At 41.7% G+C, this 27,639-nt stretch overlaps 1 protein-coding gene across 4 annotated transcripts in view; it reads right to left on the bottom strand.

Annotated features, from left to right (window-relative positions):
* Positions 1-8,933: 8,933 nt before the first annotated feature.
* ATP6V1H (ATPase H+ transporting V1 subunit H) overlaps positions 8,934-27,639 on the bottom strand; it is a 173,491-nt gene continuing 154,785 nt past the window's right edge. For all 4 annotated transcript variants that reach the window (XM_033929585.1, XM_033929584.1, XM_033929582.1 and 1 more), the window contains one exon: positions 8,934-9,342. In XM_033929585.1, the coding sequence (XP_033785476.1) occupies positions 9,282-9,342 (61 nt within the window). In that variant the 3' untranslated portion in view covers positions 8,934-9,281. The remainder of the gene's footprint in view (positions 9,343-27,639) is intronic.

Below are 27,639 nucleotides of genomic sequence, written 5' to 3'. Positions count from 1 at the left end.
ATGGCAGATATAAAGCATGGCAAAACACAACAGGGCAAACATGGTATTATGAAGCATGATTAACATAGCATGACATCACTTGGCAGAAATGGTAAGGCAAATGGAAGATGTGGAATAGCAAACAGTGTGTGGCACACTTGGTATGAGAGATTGTAGTATGGCAAGCATAATTCGGCAAACAAGTATGGTAAATATGGTGTATAGTATATTATAGTGTAGTACACTAAGATGGTGAATATTATGACAGAGTGCTGAGGAACATTGTATAAGAAACATGGTATGGTCAGTCATAGGGTGAAGCACAGAGTTAGAGACTCAAGACAGTGGGGGAGGGGCACTTTGTCAGAAGGTTTGGGAAATTTGGGTCGGCGCACTCTCATTTAAAATACAAAAATATGTGTATTAGTAATCATATGCTAAGTTCTACTAGCTGGGGTGAAGGTTCCTTCAGCTTTATAACAGGTATTTTTTGATGTTCAGGGTTCTTTTATTTTCCCCAAGCATAATCACAACTCTCTCTTTGAAAGCACCATTCACTAATCCTAAGGTTACCTCTTTGTGTTTGTGCAGCACTTTTTACAAAAGTATGGCCGATCTCTCAATATTTTTATGCTAATTGTCCTTTCTGCTCAAATCTCACTCAATATTCAGTATTATGTAATTAATTCTTGTTCATTTAAATACAGCCAATTTTCAAATGACAAGTTCAATGCAAATAACATCTTTAAGAGAACCTAGACATACCTAGGGAACATACAAAATACAAATCATCTTATTAAAAGATCTCAATACAATAAATATTTTTGAAACAGCCAATCTTTGAGACAATAACTTACTGTTACTTACAGATAGCCTAATGTCCATTGGTCAATCATTCCACCTCTTTGTAGCAATGAAAGGGAAGATAAAATGATTTCAAATAATTTTGTTTGATTATTTTTCTATTTGATATCACTCCTTTTATTCTGATTTTGATTTTAGATTTGAAATCATGGATTCAAGTGATTTTTGTATCTTTCTAGGTTATTAAATCAAAAATCATTTACTGTTGGATGTTGATTTAATCTTAGGATTCATTACTGTGATGGTAAATAACATTGATGAAGTCTAAACTTGAGCCTAAGTGACCTAAATCTTATTTATATATTAATTCTTGTCATACATGGACTTGTAATTTGCACATCCGTGCTTATCAATATTGACATATCAGTCTATAATCCTGTCCTGTGACAATTACATTTAATAGCAGTATCTTGCTCTATTGATTTTCAACTTGAAATCACAACTGGCTTGGAGGTGAGGAGTGGCCTAGTAGGAAAGCTCCTGTCTCGGCATCCTGAAGTTGTGGGATCAATCTCAGCACTGCTCCTTGTGACCCTGGGCAAGTCACTTAATCCTCCAATGCCCCAGGTACAAAATAAGTACCTGTATATATGTAAACTGCTTTGAATATATAACCACAAAAAGATGGTATATAAGTTCCATCTCCTTCCTTTCTCCCTATATGAAAAAGGACATAGTACTTCTCGAAAGGGTCCAGAGAAGAGCGACAAAAATGGTTTAGGGACTGGAGGAATTGCCATACAATGAGAGGCTAAAGAAACTGGGCCTCTTCTCCCTTGAAAAGAGGAGGCTGAGAGGGGACATGATCAAAACATTCAAGATATTGAAGGGAATTGACTTAGTAGAGAAAGAGAGATTGTTCACCCTCTCCAAGGTGAAGAGAACGAGAGGGCACTCTCTAAAGTTAAAAGGGGATAGATTCCGTACAAACGTAAGGAAGATCTTCTTCACCCAGAGAGTGATAGAATTCTGGAACGCTCTTCCAGAGGCTGTTATAGGGGAAAGCACCCTCCAGGGATTCAACAAAGGATTAGATAAGTTCCTGCTGAACCAGGTGAGGCTATACTCAAACAGGACACTGGTCTTTGACCTAAGGGCCGCCATGTGAGCGGACTGCTGGGCACGATGGACTACTGGTCTGACCCAGCAGCAGCAATTCTTATGTTCTTATGATTTTTATTTCAAATTCATTTTGTACATTGTGATTTTGATTTGAAATCTTTGTCAAAATGATTTTGCCCAACACTATATAAGGCATATGTATTGACCTATAAACATGTCAAACTGATGACATTTTTTCTATATGGGAAGGCTCAATAGAAAGTAATAAGATGTACATAATTTTTTTATAAAAATCTAAAAACCCGCCTAAATCGGCACTTGGACAGTTAAAAAGATAGGTCATCCAAGTACCGATAATCGAACAGGTTTTAGACACATCTAAAACCAGCTTAGGCCTTTTGACTGCCTTTGTGTGACCAGAGTGAAAAGGGGTGTTTTTGAAGGAGTGGGCCAGGCGGGAGGTGGGCCAACCTACTTAGTCGTCCGGCAGCCATAATCAAAAGTTTGACAGGTTGCCTAGATGGAGCTTACACGTTTTGACTTAGACCAAGTTAAAACAGTTATAAGTTCCGTATCGAGCCACTGAGCTGATCGCAGCTGCCACGATCAGCTCAGCAGCCCAGGCAACCCGTTCCCCCATCCATATAACGATCACGGCAGAAGGGATGCCCAGTCCCTTTTGCCCGGCACTGCGAAACCCCCCACCCCCCAGAATGATTGTGGCAGGAGGGAAGCCCAGTTCCTCTTGCTGACACCCCCCATCTCCCAAAGTTTGCCCACCCAGACCACCTCCACCCAGACCCCCCCAACCTGTTTTAGATGCCTGGCCGTACGGCTCCTGCCTGTGTCCGGCTGGCCCACCTTCGCTGGAATGGCGGGCCTGCCCCTTCCCAGTGCATCTTGGGATGCACCAGGGAGGAGGCCTATGGCCCTGATTGACCCAGGAGCTTAAATCCCCTCCTGTAGGAGGGGCCTTAGGTACCTGGGCCAACCAGTATCTTAGGCCCATCTCTCAGTGCATTCTGGGATACACTGGGAGTGGCCTAAGATTCCAATTGACCAGATCCCCTAGCTCCCTCCTATGGGGATATCGGCCTAAGATTCCAGTTGGCCCGGGTGCCTAAGGCCCCTCCTACAGAAGGGACCTTAAGCGCCTGGGCCAATCTGGGCCTTAGGCCCCTCCCTGGTGCATCCCAAGCTGCACCGGGAAGGGGTAGGCCTGCCATTCCAGTAAATGCGGGCCTGCCAGCCAGACACAGGCAGGAGCCATCTGGCTGGCCATCTAAAACAGGTTGGGGGAGTCTGGGTGGACAATTGGTGGGGTGTTGGTAGGAGGAACTGGGCATCCCTCCTGCCGGCAAACTTGCGGGAGGAGGTGTCGGGCAGGAGGAAGTGTGCATCCCTCCTACTGGCGATCATTCAGGGGGGCTAGTGGCAGATTCCGGCAGATGGGGCATCTCTCCTGCCGCGATCATTTTTTTTTTGAGGGGGGGTGGTGGGGACGGACGGTTCCACAATCTCTAACCAGCACTTATGACAGACTCCGGTTAGAGAATCATGCTTTTAGGCAAAGGACTGGTCCCTCCCATGCTTAAAATCCCCGATGGACAAGGCCAAGCAGCCTGTTTAGAGCGCTGCTGGCCCGACACTGCTTCAGTTGAAGGTAGGGCTCGCTCGCGGTCAGCGAAGAGGGAAGGATGGAGGGTCAGCAGGGGTTTGACTGTGCGGTGGGGGTGGGTGCTCCAGAGTTCTGCTGCACAAGGGATGGGAGGGAGGGAAGGATGGATGGACAGAAGCTGGGCAAGGGTTCTGCTGCATAAGGGATGGGAGGGAGAGAAGGATAGAAGCTGGGCAAACTTCTGCTGCACAGGGGGATGGGAGGGAGGGGAGGAAAATGCTGCACATGCGGGGGAGAGAAAGGAAAGAGGAAGAATTGGGGTGAAGGAGATGGAGGGAGAGATGATCATGCGCATACCCCAAAAATAAGACTTAGTGCCTTTTTGGGCCCCAAATGAATATAAGACACTGTCTTATTTTCGGGGAAACATAGAATCAGTTTCCCTAGCACTAGCACTGCATAACTGTCATCCTCTCAGCTCCAAATCTGCATTATTAAATAACCTCCTCCTCTACTCTTCTATATAGACTCTCTGTTTAACAGAAACCTGGCTTTGACCAGGTGAGGAAGTGTATTTATATCAGGGCCTACTATCAGGTTTTCAAAGCTTTTAGGCATCATGTATATCAAAGAATGGAGAAGCTTCATTGTCCTCCTCCCTGACAGCTATTTAGTACAGGAAGTTACTAATTCCACGTTCAGTTACCCAGAATTACTAGTGATCAATATTCTGTCTCCATTCCAGCTTCATGTATTGCTTATCTATTGTCTACTTTCAGCAAATGCCGACCTCTGGGACTCTCTTTTGCACTCCAATATTCAAATCTCTTAATATTAGGCAATTCTAATGTTCATGTGGACATATCTTCCAGCATTAAAGCAGTGTCTCTTCTTTCACATATAACTGCAATAGGTTTTCAACAGTTTGACAGGACACCAACACACACTGCAGGACACACCCTGGATTTTATTTTTATGAGATCCTTATCCCCTTTTTCATTAGGTCCTATTACAGCACCATCATTATTCTGGTCTGACCGTGTTTTAGAACAGTCTCTCACAACATTTGTCAATGGTGAGTTAATATGAACAGTGATAGAGTAATATCTATTGCGCCCAGACAAACCAGAGGTCTTTCGAAACTTAGCCCTACCAAGGACCCTGCCCTTTCAAATTTTTCCCCCAACATTTAATACTTTATTCTTAAAAGATAAAGTGCACTGGACAGATTCAATTCAAACAGGTTTAGACAGTTTTGCTCCAATGCAACAAATCAATACTTCTCAGTCAAAAAAAGCTCCCTTTTATACCCCTCAATTACATAACCTTGGATGAAATTTGAGACACTTTGAACATTCATGGTGCAAAAAAACACTGTAGAAGCCAAGGAATGCTGCAAATTTGAATTATGCAATTATAATCTTTCCCTTAGGAATGCAAAGGCCACCTATTTTTCTAAACTAATGGAAGTATCCCCCCAATCCAGCAAAATGTCTATACCAGTTTACCTCCTCAACTCTTTCTAAGACTATACAAATTAGTACAAATCTAACCTCACCTACTGCAGAAGTTTTTGCAGAAGCTTTCTCAAAGGTCTTGCAGTTGAGAAAAACTTTAACTGGTCAGACACAGATTCAATTACACCCAAAACCAGAACTAACAAATCAATCTTCTAATTGATGTGGTTCCTTCTGTTGGTCTTCATTTGATTGTCCTAATATGACTTCATTCACAATGGCCATTAAATATCTGAATCCAACCCTTATGCTCATTAGATATTTTTCAGATGCATTGGCTTAAAGGACCATCACAGGGTCTGCTTCCTTTTATTTTGTCAATCATCTGTGATAGTCTCATGTCAGGCTCTTGTTTTGGTAGAATGGAAAAAAAAACAACTGTTCATCCACTTCTGAAAAATCCATCATTAAATCCAGTATTATGAGAGGGTGGTGAAAGGTTCTCGGCCCAACCAACCAACTTCCTAGATTCTGAGTATTATTTTGCTAATGTAGCTATAAAAAGTGTTATCTTATTTTGTTATGTGCCAATCTGCAGAAATGACATTATATGTTTTGACATTGTTTCAGATCATTGATTGAATCATATCCATGTCATTCTCTTCTTGGTTGGGCTGAGAACCTTTCAGTATCCCCTCGTAGTATCTATCGTCCAGTCTCTAATCTCAATTGTCCATCCAAGATATACAAAAAACTGATCTTTCAACAACTTTCGACACATGTTGAGCAGTCCCTGATTCTTCATTCACGTCAATCAGGTTTTCGTTCATGTCACAGTACCGAGACTGTTGTCAAACTGCTGAGTGATCTGCATGCTACTCTAGACTCAGGGTACATCTCTCTGACAGTGTCATTAGATTTATCTGCCAAATTTTACTTACTGGACCATGTCTTACTACTATATAAATCAGACATGTCAAACTCTGGCCCGCAGTGTGCTGAAATTTGGCCCGCCAGACAACTTCAAATTTCCCATATAGCTGGCCCGCCGGTACAAGCGCCGCATCATCTGTAGGTTCACGCGGCCTGCAGAGGATCGCTGGTCGGCTGTAGCGATCCTAGCAGGTTGCTATAGCCTCAACTGAACATACAGGACCGCGCCAGAGGGAACGTGCAGCTGAAGCTACGGCGGCATGCTAGGATCACTACAGCCGACCAGTAATCCTCTGCAGGCCGCGTGAACCTACAGATGATGTGGCGCGAAGCTCTTTTTATGATCTTAGATCGCTGAACAGACATCAGAGACAGCTTCTTTGCTGTCTTTAATTTCTTTGTACTTAAACAGACCAACTCAGATGCAGCACCACATGGACAGCTGCGAGAACTAAGGACTTCTGGGTTTCTAACAGGAGGCTGTCTGTATGTGTCAATATTTCAAAATAAAGCACTGAAGCTGGAGAGCAGTGGGGCTTGGGCTGAATGGGCAGGTTGCTATCATCAGAAATTGTCCTTTCAGCTTAAGTTTTTACAAACCAATTCTTTCCATTGCAGTTGTATGCAAAAATACAAACTTTCCTCTCAGGATTTTGCATGGAAAACTTTATGCTTACAATCCGGTATTTTCAAGTTTGATCACTATCTTAGTTCATTGTCTTGGAGCACAGAGCCTGGGACCAACATGATTGAATAATGACCAGACAACAAAAGGTAGAAAAAATAATTTTATTTTCTGTTTTGTGATTACGATATGTCAGATTTGAAATGTGTATCCTGCCAGAGCTGGTGTTAGACAGCAGGCATTAACTAGGACCTAAAAGAGAAAGGAAAAGTCTTTTTTATTTATTTTGTTTATATCACAGAGCCGGCATGGGGTTGGAGAGGTTGTAACCCTATATTCCTACTAAGACTAAGGGGTCCTTTTATTAAGGTGCGCATTTAGCACTTGCTAAATCGGTCAATATACCTTCATGAAAGAATCCCTAAGTATCTTAATAAAAAAAATTTGGCCCGCGAATTAGCCTTTTTTTCAGATTTCGGCCCCTTGTGTGATTTAGTTTGACACCCCTGATCTAGATTATCAGAAACTGGCATCTCAGAGACAGCATGGAAGTGGTTTTCTTCTTTTCTTAGAGGCTGATCCTTTTCAGTAAACCATCAAGCAAACAGTTCAGCAGATTATGATCTTACATGTGGTGTACCTCTTCTTATTTCTTCTACTTCTCTTCAGTATTTTTATTAGCCCACTAGCCACTTTTACACAGATGACATTCTTCTTGTGTTTCCATGTTCTCCTTTTAAGCTAAATCTGGCCCCTCTTCAGTCATGTTTTAGCCGTTTCAGAATGGTTACAAAATCATTATCTCATGTTAAACTCAGAAAAAACAGTCACTAGCTGGATTACCAGTCCATTACTGCATCCATCTCTAACTCTAAACTCAACCAGACCGTTGCAAGTTTTAAATATCTTGGTGTTATACTTGATCCAGAACTATCATTCCAAGAACACATTTCTAATGCATTTAAATCCAGCTTTTTTGCATTACATCAACTAGGTTTCTTTTGGTTGTTTCTGGACTTTTAACAGTTTTCATACTCATTCATGCTCTAATAATGTCAAAGTTAGATTACTCTAATTCCGTATATGCAGGGATCACAGACACACAATTTAAGAGATTACAAACAGTTCAAAAATCATAAATTTGATCACCTATCTCCACTGTTTCATAAGCTTCACTGGCTTCCGATAGGTTATCATATCATTTATAAAATCCTGATCCTTGCACATAAAACATATCATATAGATTTACCATCTTATCTTTCATCTATGTTTATTCTTTTTACATCTATACATAACTTACGCTCACTTGATGCCAATCATTTAGTTCTCCCAGGGCCAAAACAGGCACACTATGAATTGACAAGGATATCTGCATTTTTCTTTGCTGCCCCTAAACTCTGGAAAGATCTCCCACCACACATCCGTTCAGAATCATCCTTTGTAAAATTCAAGACCTTGCTAAAAACGTATTTATTCAGGCTCACATTTGACCTCAAAACCACTTAATTTTATGTTTATTCTGTCCACTTTTCTTCAACCTCGTATGAGTATATATGAAAATGAATGGGGACTTGTATATTGCCTTTTTGTGGCTTTGACATTTCAAAGCGGTGGGCACTGGAGGATTAAATGATTTGCCCAGGGTCACAAAGAACATCACTGAGATTTGATTTCACAATCTCTGGGTGCAGAGACTTTCTCTCTTGTATGAATGACTGCTGTAAATGAACATTCTTTCCTGTCAATTTTAATTGTGTTCCTTTCCTTTAAATATATTTTATGTACACTGCTTTGATCCATTTGTTGGAAAAGGCGATTAATCAAGTACTAATAAACGTAACAGTAAACTGGTGGCCCTTTTTTTTTCAAACAGTAGTCGTTATACAGTGCCAAACTCTCTGGGTGGTTGCACTAAAAAGTCTGCAACTTTGCCATGTTTAATCTCACTCCACTCGGCACATAAACAACAAATAAAGCTGTAAAATTTCACATTGAAATTCCAAGAAGTTGCTGAGAAAACAGAAAAAAAAAAAAAATCTAGGGGTTTACTTTTTTTGCTTCACTTTGTAGTTCAAACAAAGTTTTGGGATTAGTTTTGACATTTCTGAAAAATTTCTGTAATCCTTGTCAAATGTAAAATGACTTTTAAACAAACAAACAAAAAAGTACCATCATTATTGTACTGCTACTAGCCATACTAGTGGTGGAAATCATGTAGCCTGAAACTGTGCTGACAGCCTATAAGAATTTATACCCTTTTTAGGATGTGTTGCCTGAATTATTATAAGTTCTCATTAGGCAAAAGATAGTATTTTATTCATACAGAAGGATTTTGCAAAAGTACAATCAGACTTGAGATAAAGCAATAATAAAAATAATGCTGAATTCAGGCAGCTTATATTCTGGAATGTCTTTTAATGACCTCAACGTTAAAACAATAAATTACAGAAAATATGAGTACTGTAGATCTATCATGCTACCCCCTTCCCCTACCAAGATGCACTCTTAGGCACAATACCGGCTGGCATTTGATTGTGTTTTGCATGATCCATATTGTTTAACATCTAACTTTCAATAGAGCATTACAAGGGAAAGATACAACTGTAACACAATTTGCATGGGCTAAAAAATAGTGACAGCTAAGTATTTCTGGGAACAAAAATATTTATATGACCTCATCTGGGATGCATAAGCTACAGTCAAGAGATGAAGGAACTCAACTCTGAACCACAACCTGAAATATTTAACTCCTTGCAGTGACAGCTGGTGGTTGTTCAGATTGTAATTGTTTTCCAAGATATTCCCTAAAAGACATAACATGAAGACAACATTAGGTTATTAAAGGCAGCTCAATGGTTTTCCAGAATGACTAATCCCTGCAAAGAATCCTAAAGGTTCACAGACCCGAAAGATCATTCATTGAAGCCAAAAAGAAAAAAAAAGCAGTTCTGAGTTGGCCACATGGGTGTTATATTTATATGTGCAAAACACCTTGCAGAAACAGTAGCAGCTTAGGTCAATTAGCATTTCAATGTAACATTAAGCCTTGAAGTGACTGTTGCTCCAATGGGGCCAATGTAAAAGAGGCCATCAGTTTTGTCCATTTTTTACAAAGTAGAGCAGTTGTTCATTTAAAAGGCAGACACGATAAAACTAGACGTCAGTCTGACTTGAAAATCTAGCCGTAGACATTTATCTACGCCATCTGCTGGACAGATATAGAATTGTGATGCTAATCTTGCTCTTTCTTGGTCAGACTGGGAACTTTTCAATTGACCCTCGTATATGTGATTTTTGTTTTTAAGTCTCCAGCACTATGGTATTCTTGGGACAACTATTAAATCATTGAGACAAGGGTGGAAGAGAGGTATTACACTTCAGAAGAGCCTAATATGAAATCATCAGTTTTGGTGGCATTCTGAAATCATGTAAATTCTACATTAAACCATTTCACAGAAGCCTCAGTAACTGAAAGACACACGGGCAAATGACAGAAGAGTTCAAATAGGACCCACCCCATTTTTACTGGTTCTAACAAATGCTTTTTCATTTATCATGCAATGTCCGGATCTATTTAGAACCAAGTGCTTGATTTTCAGACACAGAAAGACCTTGGAGCCATAGAACTCGCTTCTTTATAGTTTATAGTTAAAGCACTCTACAATTTTAAAAACAGAAAACAGCAACATTTATATCCACTACAAGTGTGCATTAATGGCCATCTCAAATGTTAAATGATACACCAATGAATTAATGTTCCTTTAAAACCAAAGTTGTCTTTGTTCTGCTAATACATGTCATCATAGCATTTCAACATAACAGTTTGTTCTGCTCAAGAGAATACAGGGCTATCAATGGAAAACTGTTTTTCTTTAAACTGAAGCTACTATATACTGAGAGGAGATTAAATAAAACTTCAGGTTAAATATAACAAAATTCATAATTGCAAACCTGTTTATATTACTGCAGTGTGCTTTAGAATGACTGTTTCCAATTGATGGATCTATGAAAGAAACTAAGCAGCTGGAAACCTGCTTGCTGGCACTTCTTAGTATTTCAGCATTCCATTTTCACAGAATAAACTGTGAGAAATATTACACGTTATCATCAAACTCGGAAAGCTGCCTTGGAAATGGGCTACTTAAATTTACCTTTATAAGCAAACAAATAAAATTGTTTGGAGAAATGCAAAAGGGTAGGGGGAGGCCTGCGTTTGTATTCTCCTGCTTCACAGTTATAGGCAGGCCGTGGTGTTAGCTGTACACTTCTCACATTTTTTTCTCATCTATAAGGGGACCTTCCATGTAAAGAATGACACTGGGACAGAATTCGTCCCCATGGATAACTGCGGGAAACCACCCCATGTCATTCTTTAGTGTCTATCTCAACCTCAGTCCTTCTACGCCAGCATTTTTCAATGCAAGACTTGAGGGTGCCCATTCATACTCTGATTCTTCACTCTCTCCTTAAACAATGATACATGGATGATTTCCCCGTGTTCTCTACTTCCATGGAAACCCCTTTCTTTTTATATGTAGTTCTTTATAGATTGTTTTCCACATATAAAGTTGATTTGCATACACTGCCTCCATTATATGCAAATTTCTTTCATGCATATTCATTGTGGATATCCTGAAAAGCTGACTGGCAAGGGGGTACTCCAGGACCGAGTTGAGAAACTGGCCTACTGGCCTAGTGGTTTACATTGAACTACACCATATGATAATTACTTGACCTCCGGTTACCCTCTACAATAGTCACAATGGCGCTGTCTCTGTCAGCAACAGGTCCTGTGTTATTTGGGGGGGGGGGGGTTGCCAAAAGTGAGTTCCTCATACAGCTGCTTGAAAAAATTCTAGTAATATTTTAACTAAAAAAAAGCAATATCGTTGCTCTAAGTACAGGGCACCTAATGATCACTCTCTACTCTCCAAAATAAAAGAGAGTTAGTAAAGAAAAAAATATCAGCTTGGACCCTAATTTTTAAATAATGGATTACATATAGGAAAGGTTACCATTTAAAAAATGAATTAAGAACAAAGACCTGCAGTACTGGGTCATATCAATGGTCTATATCTAGCCTGGTATCCTATTTCCAACAATAGCCAGTTCAGATCACAAGGACTTGACACAGTTCCTAAAAGAAACAATATTCCACAGTATTTAATCTCAAGGATAAGCAGTGATTTTCCATAGGTCTACCTTATTAATGGTTTATGGACTTTTCCTACAGAAATTTCTCCAAACCATTTTTTAAATCCAACTACATTACCTGCTTTTACCACTTCCTCCATAATGAGTTCCAGAGCTTAATTAAACAATGAGGGCTCCTTTTACAAAAGTGCGCTAGGGCCTTAACGCACGGAATAGCGCTCGCTAAATTGCCACGCCCGCTAGCCGCTACCACCTCCTTTTGAGCAGGCGGTAGATTTTTGGCTAGCGCGCGCTAATCCGGTGCGTGCGCTAAAACCACTGGTGCACCTTCGTAAAAGGAGCCCTGAGTGGAAAAAAATTCATTTTCCCCTATTGGTTTTTAATGTGCTATCATGTACATGCTACTCAGTAGAACAGGTAAACGTGAATCACTTGTTTACTTTTTCTAAAAGTACAAAGACTAGGGGACAAGTTACACGGTAGCACATTGACCTCTATCTTTTCTCCCCTCAGCAATCTCTTTCCCAAGCTGGAGAGCCCTAAACTCAAATGAGAGTTGTTCCATCCCCTTAATCATTTTGGCTCCCTTTCTTTGTACTTTTTCCAGTTACAATACATCCTTTTTTGAGACGGCATGACAAAGAGTTCTACACAATACTCAAGTTGTAGTCTCACCAGGAAGTGATACAGAGACATTATTCTAGTTTTATTCTCTATTCCTTTCCTAATTATTCATAACGTTTTTATTTCCCTTTTGGTTGTGATAGGCTAACAAATGTATGTTAAATCATATGCACTGTCTAGCAGAGCTCTTGTCTGTCTCAGAAACTTACTAATCCTCAATTGTAGTGATTTTGCTATACTGTGCAGTGCTAAGTTATTTGCCTGCCACCCTTACTACAAAACAGCATATTGGACTGGTAAAAGCACAGATGAAACGTAGCATAGCAAAGGTACAATCAAAAGAATTAAGGCAAAAGAGACGGAATAGGAACACAAAGAATATGCAAAGTATTAAAGACGCAGCCAAAAGGTGCCAGAAGGAGAAAATGAACTGAAAGGCCAGAAAAGCACTGCAAACTACAAGAAGTTTTTCATTTAAAAGGGCATCGTGATATTTTGGATTTTATGAAATCCACTCAACATATGGTTTGAGAGAAAAGAGACAAGTTGTGGCTGGACTGCTCTTCAGCACATTTAAAACAAAAGGTGGCTATAAGCTATTTTATGGCAGAAGATAGATATATAGTAAAACACTTTCAATCAAGCTTCATTTCTTTTTATTATGCACTGCACTACAGATAATGTGAAAAGCTAACGTATGTCTAAGTTTTCGGTTGCTAGTTGATGTTCAGCTATGTCTCAGCTCACTTCTCAGACTAATGGACTTCTTACAGATAATGAGTTCAGTATGTGAAGCCTACTTGCTGTAAAGCATACCAAAAACCTTTCGCAAACCCAGCTGAACTACAGTACACTGTTATTAATTCAAACACCTAGAAAAGCAACAGTGTACCAGATATCATAGGGGCCCAGGACTTATCAGTTACCGTATATACTTGAATATAAATTGATCAGAATATAAAGTCGAGACCCCCATTTTTCCCCCAAAAAAGGAGGCTTAATATTCAAGTGCCATGCCCTGCCAGGATCTGCACCCAGTGTCCCCTCCTTCACACCCTACCTTGCCAGGCTCTGCACTCAGCCCCTCTACCTACCAGTTTCTGCACCATGCCCTGCAAGGCTCTGAACACAGCCCCCTTTCCCTACCAGGCTATGCAGCCAGCCCCCTCTCCCTGCCAGGCTCTGCACCCTGTCCCCCCTCTGGTAGTCTAGTGGTAGGCTGGGACAGGAGGGATCCCTCCTGCCTCCCGTCCCGGCCGATTCTAACAATTTTTTTATCCCTCCTCCCCCTATGTTCCTTTTTGTGACTTTTTGAATCCCTGGTGATCCAGCGGCGTATTGGACAGGAGTGAGCTTTCCTCACTCCCACCCCGCGCTGAGCCCATCCCTCCCTGGTTGGCTGCCTCAGATCTCGCGGCCAGTGGCGCACCCCGCAGAAGCGAGCTTTTCGAGCTCTTGCCCAGCCCTGTACCGCTCCCTGAATGGCTGCCGCCGGTTCTTGCGGGACTAGTTAAAGGATTCCAAGAATTCATTGTTTCCTAACAAATCTAATTTAATCCTTCGTTTTATATACCATATCATCCCTACAAAAGAGGGTTCGATATGGTTTACAGAATTTGCATAGTATATTGTGACCAGTCAGACGCAAGGCCTGCCAAGGTCCCAGGTAAACTAGAAAAAAAAAAGGTAAAAGTAAAATCCCGGCAGGAAAATTCCAGGATCTTCCAGGATGATAGTGAGAAAAATAATGTAAGCCACCACCAGGGGAGCTCTAGAGGCCCCTGGACTTCTGCTGACACTCCCAGAATAAGGCACGCCCCTAGAGTAGATAAGCCAGCAGTGGCATTCAAACAAGCAAGCCGGTTAGGGAGGAAGTTTAAGTCTTGCCTCCCTAGGGATCCACCTGAGCCAAGTAGGGACAACAGACATGTACCCATGGAATGGACTGAGGCTGAACAAGCAGAAGGCTTATCACTTCTGAGCGAGGAGCCTATGGATTTTCAAGAAGCCTATTCTGGCAGTGAATCCAATTATCCTGAGCTTATGCAGGTGGACTTGGCTTCTAGCCACAAACAGTGAGTGTGTTTTCTTTTGGACTGTTTGTGTGCTGTTTTTTTTTTCCTTTTCTCTTGAATGTTGGTTTTTTTTGAGAGAAGGCTTGGAGAGAGTGGGGAGAGGTTTTGCTTCCACCTTGGGAGGGAATTTGAAAGCCTATCTGTAGGCCTTTGTTTTGGCAAAACCTATTGCTCTCTCCTATTCCTGGCAGTCCCATATTGTTGCCAGAGGCTTTCCTTTATTTTTCTTTTTGCTTGAGAATGAAGGAACTTGAATGCTGAACTTTAATTTTGATTTGATCAAACACCTGCTTTGGAGCAGGCAATGCTAGCTCTAGTGAGCTGGGGACTCAGGAGCTAATTGGGACTTAATACGTAGAAGAAGAAAGTTTGAAGCAGATTGTAAATTGCTTTATTTTCTTGTCCCTTTTGGCAGTTTTTTTTTCTTTCTTCTTCTTGAATGCTGTAAGGAACCCTGACACATGTTATAAAGTTGAAGCATTACTTACCTGTCCTAAGGAGTGAGTAAAATTGAACTATTTCTCTTAACTACACCTTTTGTTGGGACTTTATTTTTTTGGTTGTATTTGATTGTGAGTGCTATTGAAGAGTCCGGTCCTGCAGGGTGACTCCATGCCGGGTCACACGCTAATGCACTGTATGTTGTAGCCACCAGGATCTCTACAGAGCCCTGCACTGGGCTATAGTGGTGGCCACATATTTGGTGTCAGAAGTGGGATATTGCACCTCCTGCAGGACACTCAAGGAACTGCAATTGAAAAAAAAAAAAAAATAAATAAAGTTTTCTTTTGCTTTGCCATTTTGGACTTGTGCTGGAGAAGGCATATTTAGCTTTCTGTTATTGTGAAAGTGGAACTATTGCACTATTTACCAATTGTTTGTTTGGAGAAGTATATTTTTTTCTTGAAGTACTTTATCTGGAGTTTCCTGAAACCTACTCGGAGGAGGAGCTTCCAACCGGAAGCCGGAAACAAGGATAAAGTCTGCAGCATATCCTGTGGAGGAGTGCAGCGAGGAGCCAGTTGGAGTTTGGAGTCGGGGAGAACAAGGTCGGAGTTCCAGAGCCGGTTCCAGTGGACCTGAGTTCCGGAGAGGCAAGCCGTGCGGAGAGAACGACTGGAGGCCAAGGAGGCCTAATACCCAAAGGCGCAGTCTCACCAGTACTATTGGTAAGAGTACCTAGGCTGGGGAGGCTAGTAAGGGGAGGAACACGCTTACCAAGCAGCCACACTTGGGTTCCTTTTCTTTTTGTTTGCCTTTCAGGACTTCGCCATGGAGCAAGCCCAGATATTGGCAGCATTGGCCGGAGAGCGGCAAAGACAGGCGGAAGAACTAAAAGGCCTATTGCGCTCCAGTGAGGAGCGGTGGCAGGCCAGCCAAGACACCATGTTGCGGCAGCATGGGGAACTGATGATTACCATGCAGGAGCAGTCCAAAATATTTGCTCAGATCCTTCAGCAGACGACTACTCAACCAACGCGGCCAGAGATACCGAGTACAGTATCTCCAGTACCGGTAGGATTGAATCCTTTGACAAACCTGAACCTGTGCAAAATTGCACCAGGAGATGCTCCAGATGATTTCCTTTGCTCTTTCGAGCGGATCGCGGTGGCTGCAGGGTGGCCCCAGGAACAATGGGTATTTAGGCTGTTGCCCTGTTTGGCTGGGGAATCCCTAGCAGCATTTCAGACCTTAGGCCCCGAGCATGCTAACAACTACCCCACGGTAAAAGCCCATATTTTGGATTACCTTGGGTATACCAATGAGCACTATAGGCAAAAGTTTAGGGCAACTCAGATGTTACCTTCAGAAAGGCCTAAAGCCCTGTTACAGCGTATCACCAAGCTGGCAGAAAAGTGGCTACAGCCTTTTTTGAATGATGCTAGGGCCCTTTTTGTTGAGTTAGTGAAGGAACAGTTGTTGGAGGCTGTCCCTAAGAATATTAAATCATGGGTTAAAAGACAAAATTGTAAAACGCTGGGGCAGGTCTTGGAGGTTGCAGAAGCATACTTTGACTCACAGGAACCCGCAGGAGAAGGTTCAGCCACAGTACAGGGGCAACCCCTTAGACAGAATCCGAGGGAGCAAAGTAAAGGATGGAATAAAAAAACTCCTGGTAAGGATTCATTCCCCCCTACACCTAGACCTAACGCTCAGGGAAGTGAAAGGATGTGTTATAGGTGTGGGAAGACTGGACATACCCAAAGGTTCTGTAGGGAGAAGAGAGACTTTGTGGTCAATCGGGACTCTAATAGACCCGATACGTTAGGGTGCCAGGTCACGGTATGGGTGGCTGGGAAAAGAATATTGGCATTGCTTGATACAGGGGCTGAACAATCAGTCATTTCACACCAACTGTGGGAACAAGTTGGTGCCTCTCCCTTAAGGAAGGGAAAATTGAATGAAGTGTTTGTGAGATGTGTGCATGGGGATTCTAGACGATACCCACTCTCTACAATAGAGTTGGTGCATGATAGAATGAAATAATCTTCAAGTTGCTGTTTTGCATTCATGCCCTTTCCCCTTGATTCTAGGCAGAGATTGGCCAGGATGGGAGAAGAGGGTGAAACAGATTAGACCAATGGTTAGTAAAACCCCGGTGAAATGTCAACCTTCGCCTAAACTGGCGTTGGGAGCACAGTCTAAGGGAGATTGGTATCCCGACAGGAAAAAGTGGAAAAGAAGGCAATCTTCTTTTGCAAATGATAGGTCTGGGTGGCGCCCCACACTTAGGTGGGTACCACTGTCAGAGAATGCTAAGGCCCCCACTCAGGCATACTCCAAAACGGCAGGCTTTGATGTTATCGACAAAATAGAGCAGGAAAAAAAATTATTTACATTGTCCAATGTGACACGGACAAGAGGACATGGACTGAAGCTAAGGGGGGGACAAGACCAGGACAAATATCAGGAAGTTCTGCTTCACGCAACGAGTAGTGAAATGCTCTCCCCGAAGAGGTAATTGCGGAATCCAGTGTTCTAGGATTTAAGGGTAAGTTAGATGTACATCTCCTTATGAGTGACATAAAGTGGTAAGGGTAAACTAGATGCACATCTCCTTATGAGAAACATAGAGTGATATGGGGACTAGAACTATGCCAGGGTACACCTGGCGGGGCCTCCGCGTGTGCGGATCGCCGGACTTGATGGACCTAGGGTCTGATCTGGAGATGGCAATTCTTATGTTCTTATGCGGCACACGAGCAGGTTATACCCGCCAAAGGAAGAGCTCTGATAAAAACAGACTTACAGATTGCCCCACCTCCAGGCTCTTACATAAGAATAGGCCCTAGGTCAGGTTTGGCCACAGAACACTCATTGGATGTAGCAGCAGGCATAATTGACCCCGATTATAGAGGAAACGTCATGGTATTGTTAGTGAACCATGGGGACTCGGATTACCAGGTTCAACCCGGTGATAAGATTGCTCAGTTAGTATGTGAGCGGGTCTGGTTTCCTAAGTTAGAACGCTGGGTACACCTTCGGGAGACCAATAGGGGAACGAAGGGATTTGGATCCACGGGGTCAGGTCACCCGATGGATACTCAAGGACCCGAGCTGAATAATTTCCAGGGAAGAGAAATGAACAACTTGGAGGAAAGATCATTTCAAAACCCTGTAAAGCTCAGTGCAGTTAAGTCCGAAGTGAGTATGACACTGCTGCAACAAGATGTAGCATCACTTAAAAATATATTGAGGGAAATGTCTGAGACTCAAGGGACATTATGGAAGGAGGAAATACAAGCCCTCCGGCAGGAATGTTGGGATAGTGGCCAGAAGCAAGCAGCTAGAGAAGAATCTTTGTCTAAGGGTTGCTTGCTTGAACTGAAAGAGGTGCTAGGACAAGAGATGGGCATACAGAGACAGCAGCAGGCTGAGGCTCTGGATGGGCTATCAGAACAAATAAAACAAAGAATGCATGAAGTAGAAAACAAAGTAGCAAGTGGTCAAGCTCAACAAAAAAAATGGTTAGAGCAACTTAAGAAAATTCAAACGGCACAAGAACTTTGGGCCACAGAAGGGATAGAACCTGACAGTTTAGCTAAACAGAGCCGTAGTAACAAGACCCAATTAGAAAGACAAGCCATCCAGTTGGGTTCAGTTGAAGACTCGGTGAAACGTGTGAGTGGCAGTGTGAATGATTTACAGGATCAAATACAAGAGCGGGTTGAGGAAATAGCCCAGGTCCTCACGGCCATCACAGAAAGGGTGGAAGGGTTAGAAGGGGTAAAATCTTGTAACCAACAAGACACCAAGAGCCCTGAACCCGCTGTGCTCCACTGGCCAGAGGATTTTGAGAATTTATGCTCAGATCCCCGTCCAGAGGAGAAGAAATTTTGAAATAGGAGACACAAGTGATGCTAGTTTTTTTTGTTTTTGTTTTCTCTCTTTAGATCTGCTCACCTCCATTAGCTTATAGGGATAAGCTTCGTTTAAGGGTGGGGGTATGTGACCAGTCAGACGCAAGGCCTGCCAAGGTCCCAGGTAAACTAGAAAAAAAAAAGGTAAAAGTAAAATCCCGGCAGGAAAATTCCAGGATCTTCCAGGATGATAGTGAGAAAAATAATGTAAGCCACCACCAGGGGAGCTCTAGAGGCCCCTGGACTTCTGCTGACACTCCCAAAATAAGGCACGCCCCTAGGGTAGATAAGCCAGCAGTGGCATTCAAACAAGCAAGCCGGTTAGGGAGGAAGTTTAAGTCTTGCCTCCCTAGGGATCCACCTGAGCCAAGTAGGGACAACAGACATGTACCCATGGAATGGACTGAGGCTGAACAAGCAGAAGGCTTATCACTTCTGAGCGAGGAGCCTATGGATTTTCAAGAAGCCTATTCTGGCAGTGAATCCAATTATCCTGAGCTTATGCAGGTGGACTTGGCTTCTAGCCACAAACAGTGAGTGTGTTTTCTTTTGGACTGTTTGTGTGCTGTTTTTTTTTTCCTTTTCTCTTGAATGTTGGTTTTTTTTTTGAGAGAAGGCTTGGAGAGAGTGGGGAGAGGTTTTGCTTCCACCTAGGGAGGGAATTTGAAAGCCTATCTGTAGGCCTTTGTTTTGGCAAAACCTATTGCTCTCTCCTATTCCTGGCAGTCCCATATTGTTGCCAGAGGCTTTCCTTTATTTTTCTTTTTGCCTGAGAATGAAGGAACTTGAATGCTGAACTTTAATTTTGATTTGATCAAACACCTGCTTTGGAGCAGGCAATGCTAGCTCTAGTGAGCTGGGGACTCAGGAGCTAATTGGGACTTAATACGTAGAAGAAGAAAGTTTGAAGCAGATTGTAGATTGCTTTATTTTCTTGTCCCTTTTGGCAGTTTTTTTTCTTTCTTCTTCTTGAATGCTGTAAGGAACCCTGACACATGTTATAAAGTTGAAGCATTACTTACCTGTCCTAAGGAGTGAGTAAAATTGAACTATTTCTCTTAACTACACCTTTTGTTGGGACTTTATTTTTTTGGTTGTATTTGATTGTGAGTGCTATTGAAGAGTCCAGTCCTGCAGGGTGACTCCATGCCGGGTCACACGCTAATGCACTATATGTTGTAGCCACCAGGATCTCTACAGAGCCCTGCACTGGGCTATAGTGGTAGCCACAATATTAATTTAAAAATTTCCATTAATTATGCTAGAAAAAATTAATCTGAAACAGCAGAAAACAAAGTCTAATATTTTTTGAAAGATTTCATAAATAGTCTCATATGTAAATTGATGCACTTCTTGTTCACATATTAAGGTTATAAGCTGTTTACACTATGAAGTTAGCTTTCTAAAACAACCTGAGTACATGGTACAGCATTTTACATGCTCAAGCAGATACTTTTAACATTTGCTATAGTACACACAGTTAAAATTAGGCAGTGGGAAGAGAGGCAAACATTTTTCATTGGAAATTCTCGCTGAGTCATTGAATAAGTGCAAAATATCCCTAGCTGCAAACAAAAAAGGAAAAGATGGAGATCAATTCAGGTCTATAGTTCTGCGACAGGAAGAAAACTGGACTAGATGAGTCTCTAAATTTTTACCTGCTTACATTCTATGTTTCAACAAAGATTATCCCCCTCTTCTACAAAGCCACCTTAGCTGCTGCTGCACGGTAACGGCCCCGGAGCCAATAGAGATTTAAAGGGCTGTTGCTGCGTGGCTTTGTAGAAGAGGGGGGTATGTCTCAGTTTTTATTCTATAAAACATATATTTTGGTGTATATTTCAGTAAAGCCAGTATCAGCAACCTGCTGTATGATTTTGGGCATAAAAATACACTTATAAACTGTCAGGCTGATACATTGTTAACTGTGCAGATACTTTTACAAAACATTTAAGAACATAAGAATTGCCATCTCCAGATCAGACCCTAGGTCCATCAAGTCCGGCGATCCGCACACGCGGAGGCCCCGTCAGGTGTACCCTGGCATAGTTCTAGTCCCCATATCACTCTATGTTTCTCATAAGGAGATGTGCATCTAGTTTACCCTTACCCGTATCACTTTATGTCACTCATAAGGAGATGTACATCTAACTTACCCTTAAATCCTAGAACACTGGATTCCGCAATTACCTCTTCGGGGAGAGCATTCCACCACTCGTTGCGTGAAGCAGAACTTCCTGATATTTGTCCTGGTCTTGTCCCCCCCTTAGCTTCAGTCCATGTCCTCTTGTCCGTGTCACATTGGACAATGTAAATAATTTTTTTTCCTGCTCTATTTTGTCGATTCCTTTCAGTATTTTGAAAGTCTCGATCATATCTCCTTGCAGTCTCCTTTTCTCAAGGGAGAACAATCCCAGTCTCTTAAGTCGTTCCTCGTATTCCAAGTTCTCCATACCTTTTATTTGCTTTGAAGTGGATAAACATATAACATTGCCCATTTCAATTGCAAAATAGCCGTTATACATTTAAAAAGGGGAGGCAGGGTGTATGAGTGGTGGTGATGATGCTGGGGGGGGGAGGGGGGGTTTAAACAGAATAGCAAACATCCAGCTGCTGAAAGTGTAAGTTTCCCATTCAAATGGTGGACAAATAAAAAAAGGTCTAACTTTATACTGATACGTTATAGGTGAACTTTCAGAAGTAGCACTTATACAAATAGCTCTACTGAAAATATGTACAAATTGTAACAGATTTCTTGTCCAGTCTCTAAGTAACAACAATACCAGAGATAGAGCTCAAGGAGAGCCACCAAATATCTTCCCAGTGCATGTCAATGACATCCAACCCTACTAGCCCACCTTCAAACTTAATTGGGGGGGGGATATCCTCAAGGTTGTGAGCATTTCCACACATATTCTCTTTTGTTTATTGAGAAATGCCTTGTCCTTTAAACATATGGCTCTTCCCCATCCACTTTACCCTTTCTGTCCTGAGCCATGGTAGAGAGGCAGAAAAAACTTCAAGAAAGACAATGGGGACCACTCCAGAGGTCTCCAGGAATGTCATTGGCCCTGGGCCTTGTAATGAAAAAACACTATTTTATTGTGTTGTTTCTGTTGCTTGGGGATTAGGCTATTTAGGAGCCAGAAGTCGCAGGACAGCAGCAGGCTCAGATTGAAGCATAGCAGTGGCAGCAATGCTTCAGTGCCCATTAAAATTTACCCTGGCAGGCAGTTACCTCCACAGCCAATGCCTATTTGGGCCTGCTCATTTCTACAAAGCAATCTCAAAAAGGTTTTTTCAAATAGAGAACATTTTATGCTTCTCACAATGTAGTGAAGGAATTCCTGACTTAGGCTGGGAAGAGAGCTACTTGAGAAATTTAGGGATTTCAAAAATCTGTATGTAGAGTTGATAGGAAAAAGTATCCACATGAAAAGCAGGTACAAATTTTTGTGAATACTTTTTCTTTAAGCAATTTTTGCAGCAATGCAGATACTTTGAAATTTGCCCCCTTCTGCTGCCTCTCACTGAACCAGTTCCTAGGCCAATTTATCTAATCTTGTAAGATTAGGGTGAAATGTTTAGCAGTTGTAGTATATTATCCACGTTAATGGGCAAAGCAGGTGTGAAGGTGGTAATAAATAATCCAGCTGTTGACAGCGAAACAAAAGTGCAAGAAGAATTCATTTTCACTTCTGATCCATATCAAACTGACAAGCTTATTAAGATTGAGCTGCAGTCACGAAAATTTAGAAAGTAACTCTCTTAGGCTTAGATTCACTAAACTCACCGATCTGGATCGTTGTTGGGAGATTCTTGGCCGAGTGACTGATTCACAACAGATTCAGCATGCAAATGACCTGATCGGACGCACGCCCTACATGGATCGCTGTAGAGCAATTGAGACACATGCGCAGATTATCCCTGTTGGTTGTAGATACAATTTGCACATGCGCTTGCTCTTCGCACAAGTGAGCTCAAAATAAAGGGGGGAGGAGTGGCTGCAGTTTTCTTGCTGGCCCTAAGAGTGGACATTTTAAAAGGAATGATTTCAATTTTTGTGCAGCCAGATTATGGAACAGAACATGCTTTAAACCCGCAGGTTAAAACCACGGGCTCACACTATGCTTTTTGCAGAATATATAAAAAGGGAATTTGTATGCATATGTATAGATATGTTACAGTTTTATTTTTTATTTTGATGGTTGTTTTATATGGGGTTGTAACCTCGATACTGAGATTTCAGGGCGGAAGAGAGCAGGAGAGTTGGCAAGGACAGGAAGCGACTGGTCCTCAACAGTCACTTCATTTTGGATCAGCAAACCCAATCAGTGGCCAAGCCCCGATTCTATAAAGTCTGCCTAAAGTTAAGTGGCACCTAACTTACCCTCCTGTTTTACTAAACTGCAATAGCGATTATTAGTGCAGGGAGCCAAGCTGAATGTTCCGCGCTGCTCCTGACGCTCATAGGAAATTTATGAGCATCAGGAGCAGCGCGGAGCATATAGCTTGGCTCCCTGTGCTAATAACCGCTATCTTGGTTTAGTAAAAGGGGGGGTGTTAATTAATATGATTAAACGGTGCCGATATTGCCACTCAACACCTCACAATCAGCTTTAATCGAACTTAATTGAAAGTTAGGCACCTAACTCAAAAACTCAATTCTATAAAAAGTAGGTGCCTAATCCAAATCACCTACCTAAAAGCGGGCATGGTTAGGAGCATATCACGGACGTATTTTCATGTTAGGTGCCTTTTCATGAATTAGGTGTCATTAGGCTCTGATACTGGTGCCTAATTTTAGGCAAAAAAAAAAAAACCCTAACAAAATTGGGGACTCCTAAATGTTAGGACACTAAGCTTAAGCTTAGATGATGCTAAGCATGATTCTATAATGGGCGCCTATGCTTTATAGAATCGGTGCCAATATTGACACCTAACTTTAGGCAGACTTTGTAGAATCAGAGCTTTAGAGCAGAGATATATAAGCATAACTTGAAGTATTCTAAAAAGTATGCACATAACTTTATGTTCCAGAATCCACCCATGTGTACACTCACCTGCAAAACTCAGAACAGGAAATAAGCTGAAGGAGCCAGATCAGGACTGCAGGGTGGATAGTTCAGCTGCTGAAACTCACATTCTCGGATGGCAACCTATGATTTTCATGAAAAGGGCACATTGCCAGGCGCATTGTCAGAAAGAAGCAGCACACCTGCTGTGAGTTTTTCTCATCTTTTCTCCTTGATTTACTCCCGCAAAGCAATCATTGTGTTGGCATAACTCTCCCCAGTTATGGTAGTCTTTTGTGGCATGAACTCCAGAAGCAAAAGTCCTTAATCATCCCAGAAGACAGTTGTCATAACTTTGCCTGCAGATTTTTCTGTCTTGAATTTTTTGGGGGTTGGGGATGACTTCTGTTTCCATTGCATTGACTCCACTTTGGACTCAGATCTCTGTGATAGAACCAAGTCTCATCTCCAGTCACCAAATGATGAAAAAAATTCAGGTGGTCTTCACGGAGCATCTACAAGTTCTCCTGTTAGCACTGGAGCCTCATGGCCTTCTGACATCGCGCCAGCATTCTTGGAACCCATCTTGCACTATCCTTGAACATGCCCAACTATTCATGAATTCTGTTCCAAACTGAACCTGCTGAGATGCCCATTTCTTCAGATATTTGAGAAACCTTAATTTGTCTGGCAAAATTAAATCCTCGACTTTCTTGCACATTTCTGTGGAAGTGTGAGGATCATCTTCAATGGACTCTCTACCTCACTTAAACTGCTTGCTCCAAAATTTACTTTGTAGCATGATGGGGCAGACTCACCATAAACTGTAATCATATGCTTATGAATCTCATTTGGCTTTTTCCCTTCTTTTGTGAAAACTTTTAGTGCTCCAAATTTAACAGTTTCTTACTTGATTTGCACGAGGACTCTCCTGACATCCTGTCTTTTCAAATGTTAGACTCACATTAAGCTGCAACTGTGCATAAGTAACTTTGAGACATGTCACAACATGCACATACTTTTTTCAACGCTTGTTACTTTCTTTCATACTCAGGTAGATAAATTATTAAATGCCCCTTGTAAGTGTGATTGGCTGAAGCTGGATCCACTTTTTGCTGCAGGATTACATTCTGCTTAATTTTACTATTTACTATGTAGAGAACAATATGCCTATGTACTCTCTAGATTGGACTACTGTAACTCCATATTTTTTTTTTATTATTATTATTTATTTATTCAATTTATAAATATACAATTCCAGTATATATATATAAAAAAAGAGATTTACACTCAAGTTAAACGGGAAACAAAGAAACAGAAGATAAAATAAAACTCCATATAAAATTATCAATCTCTCTAATAAAGTCCACATTATGAGAGAAGCAATTCATATTTCATCATGGGATCTGATAGATATCAAGGTAACATAGAAAAACAACTATATCAATAGTGCAGTGTTACATCTTCTACAATATTTAAGGCCTACGTCCCCTTGGAGGTACTGGGAGGAATTATTCCTTCTCCCTCTAGGAAAAACCGTAACTGAGAGTGGTCAAAAAAATATATATGAATGTTGATCCAAAAGGATCAAACATTTACAGGGATATCTAAGCTGAAATTTAGCTCTCAAAGACAGTACGGATTGTCTCAATTGTAGGAACCCTTTCCTTCTGGTCTGAGTCAACTTTGAGACATCTGGGAACATGGAGATCTTAGAATCCAAAAAGGTCAGTTCTTTAAGCCTATAAAACAGCCTAAGAAGTGCCTCTTTGTCTTGTTGAAAGACAAAAGTCACCAGAAGTGTTAGAGTATGAGATGGCTTCGTCCTCTGAGGTTTCTAATATTCTTGTTAAGTCCATTAAACTCGCTGGATCAGGTGAAATCTCAGGTAGAGAGACCTTCTTAGTTACTGGAAGGTAATATATTCTGTGTAAAGGTGGAAGTCCAGACTCAGGATATTTAAACGATTCCTTAAGAAATTTATGACATAAGTCTCTAGGAGACATTGCTAGTACTTTAGGAAAGTTAAGTATCCTCAACTTTAACATTTTAGAATAATTTTCCATATTTTTGACTTTCCTTACTAGCAATAGTCTATCTTGCAATAAGATAACTTGAGACTTTTGTATCCCTTGAACCTGTTGGTCCAAGCAATCCATTCTTACCTCCTGAGTCTTCATTCCTTCCTGAAGAGACTCAATTCTTTTTTCCTGTTCTTTGACCAGAGGTAGAGCTCCTGCACACAATTTGTATAACGAGTCTAATGTCTTCCAGATAGACTCCAATGTGAACTCTGCTGGCCTTTCCAGTAGGGAAACTGCTGGAATCTGTCCTCCCACTGTTGGAGCCAGCTCTGCCCTCCCCACGATCGTTTCTGCTGCTTGTGAATCCAGGGACGCCAGAAAGCCCTCCAGCTCAGCAAGGGAGTTTGCATCCTGTTCCTTCTGAGCCGTCGTAGTTTCCCTTTCTTGTGGCTGCTGGAGAGGGACTGGTCCTGCTGGGCTAAGCAACACCTCGCTCCCGAACGCCGAGACCTCTCTTCGACTCAGCAAAGCCAGTTCGCCCTGAGGCGAAGATGTAAGGAAGCTATCCATCATCTCCTGCCTTCGCGAGGTAGATTCAGGTTGCCGGGCTGTAGCAGCCGCTCTTCCCCTTCTTTTAGGCATCGAGATGAAAGCCTCGATAAATAGAAATAGGAAATAATTCTTGCAGGAGGAAGAGTTGCTAGCATCCTCACTGCACCGTGGCCATCTTGCTTCTCCCTGTAACTCCATAATGGGATTACAACTACATAACTCAAAAGCCTCCAACAAATCCAAAACTCAGCGATTCATCTCCTATACAGCCTCAACTACCAGGACCTCATCTTCCCAGCTCTCCACTCAGAACACTGGCTTCCTGTCAACAAACGCTGCATGTTCAAAGCCCTGGTAATAGCATCTTACCTACAAAATAGGCCTCTTACCTACAAAAGGTTCCACAACACCATCCCTGCTTACATCACTTCCAAATTGCACCGGTACACCCCCACCTGCCCCTTCCACTCAGAAGCAGAAAGGCAACTATGTATCCCCCCAGGAAGATCTCTCCAAATGAAAACTGCACGTAAGCGCTCGTACAGCCACTTCATCCCTCGACTTTGGAACTAGCTGCCTGCACAAATAAGATCCCAGGACTCGCTGATGAACTTCCGTAAAGTACTGAAGACCCTCCTCTTCAACTGAATACCCGTTAACAAGCTGACTCCTCCCATCCACTCCTGCCTGTGAACCCTTGCTCTACTTCCTGTCTCTCTTATTCTACTGTGACTTCTCTATTCAACAGTGATTTTCTTTCTGCATCAGCCATATGCATTGATGATCTCGAAATGCCTTTGTAATGTATTATAATATTTTGTGAATGCTCTTTTGTACCCCATTCTGAGCTCCTGGGAGGATGGGATAGAAATCTAAGCAAATAAATAAATAAATAAAAGATATTCAATGCATAAAATAAGTTGCATATGAAATAGGAGTGACTATTGAAACACAATATATTATGTTCATCTAGTTATGTGAAAAATTGCCTTCTGAAGCTTCAAAACCGCTTAAGAGCTGCTTATGCCAGACTTTTGAACACAACAATATGACTAATGAAAGCTTCATTTCATTCCTCCCCCCCTAACTATTGTGCTGTTTGCAAGTTCATGGTCTCAGTTCTTAAAAATGTAATCTCAATTTCTGAATTTAAATGTGACCTCTTTGTCAAAACTCCCATAAAGTTTGACAAAATGTAAATGCAGACAATGAGCTGGCATTTAACTACCTTAAATTACAGTAAGGTTGAATTTTCAGAGAAGTCTGTAGATTTCTGCTGACTGGCTGCATGACTAC

This window comes from Geotrypetes seraphini, chromosome 2, assembly GCF_902459505.1.
Source record: "Geotrypetes seraphini chromosome 2, aGeoSer1.1, whole genome shotgun sequence".
In the NCBI taxonomy this organism is placed as follows: Eukaryota; Metazoa; Chordata; class Amphibia; order Gymnophiona; family Dermophiidae; genus Geotrypetes; species Geotrypetes seraphini.
Note: the sequence above shows the minus strand (reverse complement) of the source record. Positions and strands in the feature narration are given on the sequence as shown.